The sequence below is a fragment of the Nilaparvata lugens genome, chromosome 2 (genome assembly GCF_014356525.2).
Source record: "Nilaparvata lugens isolate BPH chromosome 2, ASM1435652v1, whole genome shotgun sequence".
In the NCBI taxonomy this organism is placed as follows: Eukaryota; Metazoa; Arthropoda; class Insecta; order Hemiptera; family Delphacidae; genus Nilaparvata; species Nilaparvata lugens.
This window is the reverse complement of record NC_052505.1, coordinates 27,009,498-27,024,501: the sequence shown is the minus strand read 5'-3', so window position 1 is coordinate 27,024,501 and position 15,004 is coordinate 27,009,498. Positions and strand designations below refer to the sequence as shown.

General features: G+C 33.4%; 2 protein-coding genes across 3 annotated transcripts; both read left to right on the top strand.

The window, feature by feature from the left end:
- Window positions 1–4,764, top strand: LOC111045767 (cold and drought-regulated protein CORA). Its single transcript, XM_022331221.2, has 2 exons — window positions 1–456; window positions 3,525–4,764. Exons 1-2 carry the CDS (start codon window positions 430–432, stop codon window positions 3,801–3,803), a joined length of 306 nt encoding a protein of 101 aa, XP_022186913.2. The 5' UTR covers window positions 1–429; the 3' UTR covers window positions 3,804–4,764.
- Window positions 4,765–8,727: 3,963 nt separating this feature from the next.
- On the top strand, window positions 8,728–14,191 carry LOC111045787 (keratin, type I cytoskeletal 10). Of its 2 annotated transcripts, XR_005570442.1 has the most exons (4): window positions 8,758–8,988; window positions 12,552–12,798; window positions 13,871–14,068; window positions 14,102–14,191. XR_005570442.1 is itself a non-coding variant. In XM_039420926.1 (3 exons), exons 1-3 carry the CDS (start codon window positions 8,962–8,964, stop codon window positions 14,008–14,010), a joined length of 414 nt encoding a protein of 137 aa, XP_039276860.1. In that variant the 5' UTR covers window positions 8,728–8,961; the 3' UTR covers window positions 14,011–14,191. The 2 variants fall into 2 exon arrangements, 1 of the variants encoding a protein (XP_039276860.1); XM_039420926.1 differs by having other exon boundaries at window positions 8,728–8,988; window positions 13,871–14,191.
- The last annotated feature ends 813 nt before the right edge of the window (window positions 14,192–15,004 follow it).

Genomic DNA, 15,004 nt, shown 5'->3' with positions numbered 1-15,004 from the left:
TTAAAATGTTGTCATGAGCTTGCTTGGGTGTGATTTTTGCCTGAACCTGCGTCCAATACTACCTATGTTGTGGTAGGTAGTCAATAATTATTATTATTCATCTATACCGAGTCTTCTCAATCCTTTTTCTCCCTCTCTTTCCTCATCTCGTTTAGCAAATCGATAATAATATCCTCCTTCCTTGCCTGTTGCTCACCCTGTCGGGGAATTACAACGATCTCCCTACAGCCAAACTGTCACCATTCTTTATGGTCAACACCGATTTTCCCCATTCAACCAATACTGACAGATTTGTGCTGAACCTCACCACACTTGTCAACGACCTCCAGCTTGCAAAGCGACAACTACTACCTATAAAAGTCTTCACACTTCTGCAGGTTTTTAACAGTATCAGCTTATACACGATCTAGTCGACAGCTATTGTTGGAAATGGTTGGACAGCAGTTTATTCTAATCGTGAGTAGATTTAAATCAAGTTTTCAAGCCTTATTTTACTGTTATTCTCTCGAAAGAAATTGTCATTATAAATCGATTCTCTATGACAAATTATTATTTATCAGGCCCAAATAGGGTAAATACTATTAGGATTGATTGATTTATAAAGATTGAATACTAACATATTAATTGTCAATTTCTGTATGAATTTTCAATTTGATTGAGAGCTGAGAGGTATTTAGGTGATATTTTTTTTGGAAATATTGAATTGGGTCTCTAAAACTCCATTGTGGGAATTAAAGTTGCTATTATGTGAACACATTCAATGAAATTTTTAACAGAATCAAGATTTCATTGTTCACCAGTCTTTCATATCTGAGACTCCATATTATAAATTATTGATTCGGTAAAGAAAAATTGCTGTAATTTTCCAGAAAGTGTTCGATTTTGTCAAATTTTTATGAACCAAATTTTTTTTTAGTTTTTTTTATAATGTATAATATCAATTGATTTTGTTGTAAATTTAATAAATTCAATTAAATTTTGTGGAATTTATTTTTTTCTCTTTAAAATCAAAATTAATTGATGATTTTTAATGTTGCAATAGTTTTATAAAAGGATAATATTATAATCTTAGTTATCCATTCAAGGGAAAGTACATTATAATTTTCTCTATTTTTAGAGAAAAATTGCAACTTACAAATAAATAAAATAACTAATACTGGGAACTTTGTAATTGAATGGAATTTATACCCACGAAAATCAAGAATACAGTTGGTAAAAAGAGATGTTATGGACTGTGGATCCAAATTGAAATGTATGGGAATAAATGAAATATAATTGGATTTCGGTTCATTTTTTCCTACAGTGGAAATCAATAAACATGAACAGGAATAAAAATATGTTTCAGAGAGTGTTTGGGAGCAAAATAGGTAGCTAGGTACTGTCTTTGATTGTCAGAAACAGCTTTCCCTACTGTAATCAATCGAATATTAAAATCAGTGATTGTTTTTGTTATCTCAATGAAGACACTTCAAATGACTCATAATAGATTTATATAATCTTTTGCTGGAATTTTCCTTTGCTTACTTGACATAGCAAATAAGCTAATGGAACTGAATATAACGGAATGATAATGGATATATATTATGTGTTCTAGTAACGGCAACTAGAAAACAACAGAAAAATCCCATAAGTTTTAATTGAATATTTAATTATATAACAGACATTTCATGAATTCAATTAGCTAGCTCTCAATAAATTGAAGACAAGTAAATGTAAACAGCTTATGAAAACAACAATGGTTGAGATAGTGGAATCCTATCAAATTTTTCAATAACAACTTTTTATTATTATTTTTTCCATCACTATCATGTATCATCATTGGATGTTTTCTTGATCTCAATTTGATCATTTTTCTATTTCCGGCTTTGTCAATCAAACTATTTTATTCATCAGGGACTTTTCACTAACTCTTCTATTGTTTATCAGGAATTTGAGTAACACACAAATTAATCAATAATTAATTTGCATTTACAGTATTATTATTATTATTATCTTTTTTTTTGTTCATCGACTAATCAAATGCAGTCTACTACTCGCATTCATATCATTGGCATTTGTTCTTATAAATGTAAACAATAATATTCCAATTCACCATTCCTAATCTTGTAACCTTGCTCTGACTATTATTTTGTTTGTGCCATATTCTCTCTTTCTGATAACTTACTTTGCATTCTTCATCCCAATTCATTATCAATTATTATTTTTGAATGTTCATCATTTCCACTTGACCACAGATTATTAAGAGATGGATAGCATAAATAATATTATTGATTAATGCACTTTCAAAAATATCTCATTCTATTTTTTAGATTCATGAACTTTACCCAATATTTTGGTTTATCTATTAACTTATGACCTTGCTTTGTATTATTCCATTTTCTTGAAACTTTTCTTCCATTCTGTTTCAAATTCTAGTATTTTTTCTTCCACTTCTGACGTTTTCATGATTTTCCTGAATCTCCAATTACAATATAAGTAGAACTTCCACCTGACTAATTTACACAGCTGTATTTATTACTTATTTATGATATAAGTAATATCTATTTCGACTGTAATAAATTTCATACAAATTAGCATTGAAATTCACATCTTGTCTTACATTCAACAAATGTTTACCGTACAAATAGAATTATTTCTGTTCTGCAAAATTAAATAATTTAAACGGAGCCCAGCTACTTCAGTTCTAAAAACTTAATTATTGAATTAGCTATCATTCTACACAATCTTCAACTAATTGTGCATGTAACAAAAGAAATATGCTTATATGAATAATCTTTCATTTTTGTTTAAGTCTAATCCAAGTTAACAACCAGTTTCCCACTTGATAAGAAATCATATCGTTCATATTAATTTTTTCATGTTCTATATTCGTTCTCATTAGCTCATAATTTAAATTTAGTATTTGAACCAATTTTCTTCTATATTCGTTTTTCTCTCATTTCCTGTGCGTGCTTCCCTGGCAGTTCTTCTCTGGAAAGAAAAACTATCTCTTTTGTAGAGAGGAAGAAAGTTCTTTCTAGAAATATTTTGCCTGTAACTGAGACACATATCGCTCAGATGTCAGATACCAGTACCAACTTAATCTTTTTCAATCTCTTGAAAAAATAGTAAATATTCATAATAAACAATAAATAGCTCAAGTATATTAAGATAAAAACTTGAGCGTTTAGTGTATTCTTTCTTATCTATAAAAATTATTTTTCATATTCATCCTTTTCCATTTATAGCTCTGCTTTAATTTCACTTGAGAAAGTTCAACTGTCAAATCTTGAGAAATTATTTCCATTGCTCCTTCCAACCTGTTAATTTGTTTCATTTAATAAAAATGAATTATTTCATTTGTTGATCTGTTTTATTTCATTCTATTTTACTCACAAATAATATTATAGGAATATCAAACTGTCTAATCTGCAAAAATCATTCACATTGCTTTTTTATTGTTGTTCCAAAGTTTTTCCAAACTCTGAAGTTATTCCAAAACATGAAACCAAACTCTGACAATTTCTTGAAATTTTTCTCTCCAGGTTGCTGTTGCATTAATCTGCACAGCAATGGCGGCTCCCGAGCCGGTTCCGGTAGCCCTGCCTCACCATGGAGATGGCGGCTACGGAGGCGGTTACGGGGGTCACGGAGGTCACTACCACGGAGGTCATGGAGATCACTACCATCACGGAGGTCACTACCCTCATGGTGGTCACGGAGGTCACTACCCTCATGGTGGTCATGGAGGTCACTACCATGGAGGTCATGGGGATCATTATGGAGGTCACGGAGGTCATCATGGAGGACATTACCATGGATGATTTCCACGTCACACTTTGTATAAGTCATCTTCCATTATCAACATTCCATAACATCATTCCAAAAGTTCCACAATTGTATCATACTTCACATCAATCATAATGTTATAAACTACATTATGTTACCATAATATAATTATTCATTTTTTCATGAAATATCCAAGATACTGTGATAGGGTTATTAAATTTTGTTCCTGTTTGAATTTGAGTAGTAAATTATTTATTAATTTCCAAATTAGTTTAAATTCACTTTAAATTTATTGAATCCGGCAATTTTCGCTGAAGATGATGCCCACATGAGTCCCAGAGGGACATTTGTGCGTGGGGGTAAATGGAAGGATGACAAAAATTATTGATAAATTAAATGAATAAGAGTGGCTTCCCGGGCTGACAAATAAATTTTGAATAGTAGCGGTCATCGAATTTCCATCTAGCTGTTTACCCTACTATTGTCAATATTTGCAGTAGCAGAAGTCTTTGGGGTGATTTACAGCATTCAATTTGGATTTTCGTTTAATAATTATTAATATTTAAATAAATGCTACGGTACCACTATTACTATTACTAACTGATACCGTAAATAAATAATTACTATTCAATTACTCCATAAAATTACTAATTAATACAGCATCGGTAGAGGGAGGAATAATGGTGCTGAATTTCTTCAATGAATAGGAAGACTTGATTTTGCTACAACTGCAACCAACATTATTAGACCAAAAGAGTGGCTTCAGTAGCCTAGATGGAATTCGTGTTTCATCTAAAATAATTGATAATGGAGTGTACCGATCGAAACTGGTTGTTTTGGAATTTTTTCTTGTAGAATCCATTGAATATTTTGATTTTAGTGTTGTTTGTGACAACATTGATTTCGTGATAGTACAATTAGAATTTCTCAAAAGTTGTAGAACTTCCTATTGGTATCGTTGAATCTCTTCAGAAATACATATTAAAATATTGATTGGCATGGTGAATTTTACTAAACTACAGTCCAAATTCCAAAAATCCTCGTTCCACCAGGCTCTGGTTTGGTGGTCCACAACCCCACAGCCTGAATCAATACCAAACAATTTATATTTTTGTCGATAAGTGGACAATTGATAGACTCGATACTTTTCTGGTGATCAAGTTGTCATAAATGAAAATAATTAAGGAACATGAAATTTAAATGTATCAACTAGTTTGAATATGAGTTTATAGTGTCTCTTCTTACTAGACTCCAAGATTCTAGTGATTGTTTTCAAGAAAGTTCTAAGATTACTCACTGAACAATATGGATCAATAATTTCGGGTTATATGTATGAAATATTGGTGAATAATTATTCAAATCTTGTAAATCATACGGTAGGTATCAAATAGAATAGATAAAGACATTGGAAGCAAATGAGTCATCAAATGGTATATCAAATAGAATATCAAATAGTAGGTCCAAACCTTGACACCTGAGATGATTAACTGGTTTTCCTCCAATACAAGTAAAACTAGTATGAAATTCATTGACACTGCGTTGACAAAAGGACGAGGAAATGAGGAATCAGATATAAAAGTCAACCAACTATAGTGAAATTCACTTCAAACTGTCAGCATAGGTTGAATGAGAAGATTCAGTTTATTTATAAAGATGACTCACTACAGTTCAAAATGAATTTTGTTGGTGACTGAATCTCATGATTTTTTTTAATTTATTTGTTAGTTTCAATAACATAAGGTGATACGGAATGTTATATATTGCTGCAGCAGTATATATATTACGAGGCCCAACTCGTGATGAATAACATGAATAACTTATTGATTATTAAATTTTATCACTCATCACGTATTCAAGTTATTAACATCTTAAGTACAGAGAGACTAAGCTCATTTTAGAAAAACTCTCTTTTAATCAAACAAAGATATATGGATAATCACAAATAGTTGAAACGCACTATAGGCCCATGATAAATGAAATGGAAAATAATTCAGAGCTAACATCACACTTTATAGTGATTGATTACGTTTCATTATCTTATGCATACCTCTTTAACCTCATATACCTATATTTACGACTATGGTGACTGTGGTGATATACAATACGAATGACCACCTCACAGAAAGCTGTCTTGTTGCACACGACATGACCTTTTCATTGACAAAGCTGTTGAAACAGTGGATTATTATTCAACTATTGGCATATATAATCACCTGGCACACCAATTACCGTATTAATAAGAAGAGTAAGTTAATAGTAAGAGTAATAATAGCCTAATAATACTAAGAGTATGCGACTAATAATGAGTTCTAAAACTATTTGTACACTTGATTGATTGCGATTCTTCATGTTAATAGATTACCGTATCAATTTTTCATGAAGTGAGCAACAATAATTATCTATTTATTAGTTCTTGAAAGAGTACCTATTATAACAAGAGGCTTTTTACCTAAAGGTGCGTTATGAATCAATGCAACTATTTTTTAGTTGTAGAAGCTCTACAATGGTTTAAGAGCTTCCTACAGAACAGGACACAATATGTCCAGATTAATGACAGTGGAAGTGGTTTGGAAAAGGTTGATTATGGCGTTGTGCAGGGAAGTACCCTTGGGCCAATTCTCTTCCTAATCTATATTAACAATCTCCCATTGCTTGACATTAATAGTAAAATCTTTCTATTTGCTGATGATACAGCTGTAGTATCATCAGGAAAACAGTGGGACGATGTATTCAAAAATGCTACTTCTGATTTGGCCAGAATAAAGAGCTGGTTCGACCATAACTCCTTAACCGTTAATATAGATAAGACCAAATACATGCCCATCACAACCCGTAACCAGCAAGATCCAGAGCCAAGAGACTTAATACTTCATTCGTGCAGAGATCCAACATCAACTGTCTGTAATTGCTCAAAAATAGAAAGAGTAAATAAGTACAAGTACTTAGGTATTATAGTTGATAGTGGTTTGAGTTGGGGTCCGCATATCCAGTTTGTGAAGCAGAGACTTAGAAGGTTATTGTATGCATTCTCCCAGCTAGGCCATGTTTTGAGTGAGGCGCACTGTAAGACTGTATACTTCGCTTAAGTCCAGTCAATCATCCAGTATGGCATTCTTGTCTGGGGGGTCTGCACGCTACTCTCTTGGAGCCGCTTGCGGTGTCGCAAAGACAATTAATTAAAACAGTTTTGAAAAAGGAACAGCACTACCCAACAATTGAATTATTTACTGAATTTCCTGTTTTAAATATTAGACAACTTTACATAAAATCTCTACTGCTCTTTCTAAAAAAAATAGATATAACATTCTACCCGAAATTCCTCACACCTACCCCACACGATTTAGAGTCAACCATGGATTCGCGACGCCACGGGTGGCTCATGGACTGGAGTTGAGAACCCCTTTCTATCTTTCTCAACTTCTGTACAGGAATCTGCCGGCTGAGATTAGAATCAGTATGGAGGTATGCAGTGTGCCGGCATTCAAGCGTATGGTGGAGGGGTGGTTATACCACCTTGGCACAGAAATGTCTGAAAGCCTGCTTCGGTCTATGTACTGGCATTAATCTATTATCCTCTACGATGCTTGGAATTCACCCAGATATTTCCATTTCTCTTATTCAAATCCCTTCATATATATTTTTTTCAATTCCAAAATCTTACCTGAGGCTCCGCTTGTCCCTGCTCTATCATGTTCTATCATTTTTTTAATTTTTTTTCCTTATCTATCTTTATTTATTTATTTTTTTTTACTAGCATTCCTTTTAAATGTTTCCATTAACTTTTCAAATTACTTCTATTTATATTTTAAGTAAATATAATTTCTTTGTAGTTAGTTATCTAACTCATTCATTATTTATAAACCGAATATTTATTTTTTCTCCTCACAATTTAATTTATTACTTAATTCAACTTAGCACCCTGATATATTTCAGGCTACCCAGAACTCACCCCTACACACAGACGAATAGTCTTGTAGGGGTATTCCTGTATCTATGTAAAGTGTGTTTAATTTCCTGTAATGTATATTTTTGAGGAATAAAGCTTATTTGATTTGATTGATTTGATTTGATTTTTACGTAATAGCTTAATTGTCTATTTATTAAATAGTTTTCGAATATATTCTACAAAAATAATTGAAATTCTAGGAATTTAATTCAATAAGTTGACTATTGTTTTAAGTTCAGACAATTTTTAATTTAATTGGTTTAATTATTTTCATTATATTCATTTATTTATACAAATACAAATAATATTAGGCTATTATAGCTAGACTAGGGGAGAGCAACAGGTTTATACTGTTCATTTCTCAAATTTTATAAACAGAAAAATTTACACATACATTTAATTTTAAAGAATTGAATTACAATTTTCTGTCAAAAATTAAGAAACTAGAAATTTTTAATTTAGAAGGATTGAACATTTCATTAGAATGCAATATTAATTTTAATAATCACTGAGAACTTGAAATGAATGTAGTTATTAAAAAATTATAATTATTATATAGTACAATTCAATTAAGTTTAATTAACTTGGAACAAAGTATGATCCAAGCTACTTACAGATCTGATCAAAGCAAATTAGGAGCATCAAAGAAAAAATGGCAAGAGTTTTTCATTTGGCAAATTAATAAAACCGGTATTCGGAGCAAGTTTGTGTGTGCGTCCTCCTGGTCATCTAATCATACAATCGGCGTCTTCTTTCTTCTTTTTTATCTCCTTAACCTTCTTTCTTTCCTTTATATTCTCCTTATTTTAGTTTTTTTCCCATCAACCTTTCTACAGAAGCAGCACCCTGATCTTCACAACTAAAATTACAAGATTCTATTCTGTCAAAGAACTCCTCCTCCTCTTCATCCTCCCCCTCTTCCTCCTCCTCCTCCTCTTCTTCCTCCTCCTCCTCCTCCTCCTCTTCCTACTCATCCCCCTCCATCAACTCCTCCTCATCCTACTCCTCCTCCTTCTTATCACCTCCTTCACCGTCACTTCGTGTTCTTCTACTTTTGATCGCACTGTTATTCTTCCCCTTCTCCTCCTCCTCTTACGACTCATCATTCTCATCCACTTCGGTAATCCAGTTGTTTTTTGCGATAAACTCGTGTATGTATATAAGTTGCCACACCCGGCATTATTGTGATCAGTCTCCTTCTAGTTATCATTTGGAAAACAGTTTTGTTTCACACATCGAGCTGAGATATGGCTCGTCACCAGTTTATTCTTATTGTAAGTAGCCAATCAGAACTCTGTATTTTTCTCAGTTAGGAAAATTAGCAAGTATTGTTTTTTTTAGAATACAGTAAATAATTGTGTTTATCATCATTTCATGAATTGGAATGATTTATTGTGTGTTATCTCAAGTTCAGTTCGATGCAATTCGATCGAATTATTTCTCAATGCGGATTTTTTTCCCATACAAATAATCTATTTTTATTATTTTTAAATAATATCAAGTATTGTTTGGTCCAATTGTTTTCAATTTTTCTATAAATAGATTACTGACTAGTTACAACAATATTCATTATAAACTTTTGCAATTTATTATTTCATTATATTATATATCATAAATTATTATTATTAGCGTACCGGTATGTCTTGGATTGTGGGAAGTCCCGTAGGAACATACATGGATCTTGTCAACATTTAACCCATTTAAGAGTTTTTTTCTAAGTTGAACGGTTCAACGGTTCATTACTTATAATCCTTCCAAACTCGTCAATCGGCTCTGCCCCACTCTGTATTAGGTCAGGTGCAAAAAGAAAGTGATAGACATTTAGAAATAGAAATAAAGCAGAGATAACATAGAACAACATCAGATAATCATATCTTTTCCACATTCAAAATTTGAATAGGTATTATTTTGAAGAAATCTTATCTGTACAATATAGTATTGTGAGTTGTGACTAAAACCGAATAGCCTGCCAGTGAGTTATTCAAGATTTTCAAGAGTGAAGACTTCATCATAATATATTGCAACACACATCATACTCAAATCACTAAATTTTCAGTACCTAAATCATTTCTTTTTTTATTCAAACAAAAATTTGTTATTCTTAAGAAATGCTATTTATGAAATAATTGTGAGCCGATTAGCCTGTCAATCAATTATTTCAGAATGTAAGAGTGGTGGAACTGTTAACACACAAGCAATAAAAAAAGGATACTACCAAATCTTACTAGATTGATATAGCCTAATTAGTGAATGAGGGTAATATGTATTCATAGATCGAAAGGTATCGACTTGATGATTCAATCTTTCAATTACATTCTTTCAACTTGAGCTTCTTATAGCTCACTTTAACAAAATAATATTAAGTTGATATCTTCAATCATCTCATGCAATAAACGTCAATATGAAATGAATAAATATAATCATTGAATTATAATAAATAGATCAATATGGTAGAAACATAATTTTAAATTAATAAATCTCAAAAATATTGATTGTGATTAGGTATTATAAGTATAAGAGATATTTCAATGTTTGTTTCGATAGCCACCCGGTAACTTGGAGTTGAAACTTTGAAAATGGGAAACGATAGTTCGAACACATATAGTTACAATACCGTATATAATAAAAATAAAAGCGAAATGGCACTCACTCACTGACTGACTGACTGACTCACTCACTCACTCGCAGAACTAAAAAACCTACCGGACCAAAAACGTTCAAATTTGGTAGCTATGTTCAGTTGGCCCTTTAGAGGCGCACTAAGAAATCTTTTGGCAATATTTTAACTCTAAGGGTGGCTTTTAAGGGTTTAAAGTTCGTCTTTTAGCATGTATATTCTCCTTATTCTTAATTATAATTGAAAAATGTCCATACCATATGTTAATATAGAACTATAATCAAGAGAGAGTACCTCTTCGAAACAGTTGTTAACTGGTAACTAAATTAATAATTTTGTCAGGTTGGCATTAAGTTGAGTTGACTTTGTAGGGTTGGCACAAAGTTGAAGATTGAAATGCATTTATCGCGGAAAAATTGATTGGGCACTGCTACTTCAATCAGAGCTATTCCTGGGAATATTATATTACTAGCCGTCAGGCTCGCTTCACTCGCCATATCCGTTTAGCCAGACGTTTAGTCTGGATCCCCGACTGGATCGTCCTAACATAATATGATAAAAATGCTCAAATGAAAAATGCAGTTGAGCGAAGCGAGCCTGCTGATCTCATTCTTGGACGATCCAGTCGGGGGTCTAGGGGGGCGGAGCCCCCTGGCTAGACGGATATGGCGAGCGAAGCGAGCCTGACTGCTAGTAATAAAAATAAAGTGATAAAAGTATATAATAAAGTTACAATACCGTATATATACACTGCTAATCCAATTGATTGAAACAACTTTCATGTGAGAAAATAATTGAAAGAAATAAAATTATAACGTTGAACTTAGTGGGCGACAATATTGCATGTTTTCTCCTAATATGAATTATATGGGCTAAACAGTGATGAAGATTGGCCAATAACTACAATAATATTACATTTATATAATATGGATACTGCAACTGCTTACAGCTACAGATATAAGAATAGATGAAACAATTCTAATACAAATTCAGATAATATAGGTATGAACCGTAGGTATAGATGAGTAGACCTATATTCGCATCCAGATATGAGCTCCCCCTGCAAATCTGGGTGGCACTGTACGAACCCAACATGGGAGATGCAACGCAAAATTTTTCAAATGAGGCTTGCAGACTCCCCACTACCCATCCACTATATGTTACTGTGCGGCGATGGAGCAGACAGTGCACCACATCATATTTGAATTTGAGAAACGTGCCTACCTAAGTGTGGAATCTTCAAAATTTGACAAAGATGCCATACTAATATAAATCAAGCTATTTTCATATAGTTCATAGATACAGGTAAAGATTGAAAATAAGAGATAGCATAAAGATAATATAATTGAACGAGCGTTAACGAGTTCACACTTTGACTTACTAAAGGCCAAAGTCGTTGTCCGTCTGTTTGTATGTTTTACAATAACTTGAGAAAGAATTCATCAATCGGCTTCAAATTTTGAATACGTATTCCTCGAACCCTTCTTAGAGGTCAAGTTCGTTGGACAATGAAATCGACTCACTCCTTCGTCCTTTTTCAGGATATAACAGATAACATTGAAAGTGCATTAGAAAAAAAATGTTTTGATTTATCATTTAGTCAGCTGAAGATTTCATTGCATGCAATTACAACAGTTATTCAGTTATTCTCCATTCATTTCATTCATAACATCAGCTGAGGCTATTTGGAAGCTATCACACAGACAGACCATCTTGCGCTGACACATCATTTCAGATACAGTACAACAAAAACTGATGCGGATTGAGACATCAATCCAATGTGCGGTTTTTGCCATTCATTTTCTCTTGGAACTCTGTATCGAAATTATGTACCGTATTACATGACCACCTTCTCATTCAAAAAATTAGTTTCGATTCATATCAGGGACAAAAATGTTGAAGCAACAGAGTAATTTTTGAAGAGTGATTATTTAATTTCTAATAGTATTCCCAATGTCAAATTATAATTTGATCTCCTGTCAAATTATGCCCTTGTGAAAGAAATATTTTGCTGTTTCCCTAATTTTCACCAACTCTGTATAATTGAAAGTTGCGGGTTTCAAATATTGCAATACAACAGCAAATTCTTGAGCGAGTTCTCCAATCCAGGTGGTTACTAGTTATGTAGATGAGTATGAATTTATCTTTAAAATGTCAATATAAAATCAGAATCACAATCATCATCATAAAAAGAAACTGATAAATATTTTTTTTGCAAAGGTGGCAGTCGCACTGATATGTACAGTTATGGCCGCCCCCGAGCCTGAACCTTTGCCTTACGGTGGAGGCGGTGGCCACGACCACGGACATGGGGGCGGTAGCCATGGGGGCGGTAGCCATGGAGGCGGTAGCCATGGAGGCGGTAGTCATGGAAGCCACGGAGGTGATTTCGGAGGCGGTAGTCATGGAAGCCACGGAGGATACGGAGGCAGTCAAGGCGGTCACGGAGGCCACGGAAGTCAAGGAGGTATGAGGAATTAAAAAAATTCACACACAAACCAACGCAAGAAATATTTTTAACAAAAGAGAGTGGCTCAACTGATGTGGCATTTTTCCAAAAATAAAAGCTTGCTGAAAAGAAAATTTGATTTATGTATGGAGAAAATTCTGTTTTATTCTAAATCCATACAATATGCCGTATAACATATGTCAATTAGCACTATAAAAATCACGAGTACACCATGTAAAAATCAAATAGACATATAGACAAAACAAAGTAGTTAGATCTACCGTATCAAAGTTGCCCCGATTATACGAGAGTAATCCGCGCTGAATTTATTTTTCGTGTCTTTAGAAAATACATGGCCTCTTACGAGGAGCGTCTATTTTGATCGTATATATATATATATATATATATATATATATATATATATATATATATTTCACCCATAGGAGACAATGCATCCGACCAACGAGCTTGAGAAATTCAGCGCGTCTGAGACGCTCGTGCTTGTAGTTGGGTACCAACCGCCATATTATATGATATCATTAATTTCCTTATCAACTTCCTTCATCACCAACAAAATCACAGGGAATATGATTACCTTACCGTAAACAAATTGACCCAAGAATGTAAATGCAATTTGGCATTCTCGGGGGAAAATCAATATTATAGAAAAAATAGCCCACTGAGCAAAAATAACTTTATCGAGATGTAATTTTTTGAATTACCGTATAAATAGCATAAGGCCGCACAAATCATAAGTGTTTTTTAATCAGCCGTGGAAGGACTTGAGGACTTTGTTTCATGGTGGGCGATCAATACCTGCTGATATCTCCCACACATCAGTGTCCCCCGATTCATAGTTCAGGTGCCTTCTACATGATATGATATATTCACACGCCTTCTATGATATATTCACACAGGAAATACTTGAAAAGCACAAAATTATTAAGCTTGGTGAAATTGATAATAATCATTACTCTTTTTATGTATTTGTATCTTTATTGCATTTTGTCTATTTTTTATATTTTTGTATCTTTATTGCATTTTGTCTATTTTTGTTTCAATACTATAGCTAATATTTTTTATTTTCAAGGCGGTTTCGGAGGCAGCCATGGAAGTCATGGAGGTGGTCACGGAAGTCATGGAGGCAGTCACGGAAGTCACGGAGGTAGTCACGGAAGTCATGGAGGTTTCGGAGGTAGTCACGGAGGATACCAAAAGCATGGCTACTAGACAAAATTAGCCTAGGCCTACTCATAATTATCAGAATCACCATCGACCAATCATTTACAAAACAAAAACAAATCAACTCATTACAAGACTTTATAAGTTGTACTACTCATACGTTGAGTGAACTGAACCGTAGACATAGACACACTTTTGTAAATTAAAGATGTTTTTTATTTCAATGTAAGTGATTAATCTTCTTCTAGTATTTATCCTCATCCTCGCAAATTTATTTTCAATATTGAAATAATACAACGATTGGAAATTATTTTGAGATAATGTCTACACTCTGACCTCTGGCTTGTCAAGAGGAGATTACATACGGTATCTCAATATTATCCAAGGAATGATCGTAAAATGATCCAAGGTTGATTATCTTGATATTGCTGTGAACGACTGACAATTTCCCACAATGGCAAAAACTTATTGGGTTATATATTTTTTTCTTGTAATTTGACTGCAATCTAACACTTTGGTTGATGAACAGTTCAATTCTGGCGGCAGAGAATTAATAGTTCAGTTCAGTTCTGGCAGCTTAAATGAATAGGTTAAAGTTTGACACTAAACGGGTATATCACACTCCTTCACAGTCTAATTGAGCAATGCCCATGCACTGTTACTTTCAGTATCACTTACTAACACTATGCTACATTTACACGAGATCTGTAGGATTCTTCCTTTTCAGTCTCTCCTGACTGTAACAGAGTTGTCAATGAGGTGTAGAGCTTCGATGTTCTTATGATTATGTAGAGTCTCTTCATATGATTCTATTCATGGTTTCTGGCAGCCTTTGTGATCATCACATCGACTGCTCCAACTGCAGGTCCCTGTGGAGGTCCGAGTTTCTGACAAAGTATGGAGCATTAACAGCAATTCTTACCTTAATAATAACAATTACCTTACCTTAACAATTAATACCTTATTCTGGAATTTCTAGATGGTGTTTATGCTACTTTCCCTTGCACAGCCCCACAGCTGGATGCCATACAATCACACAGGC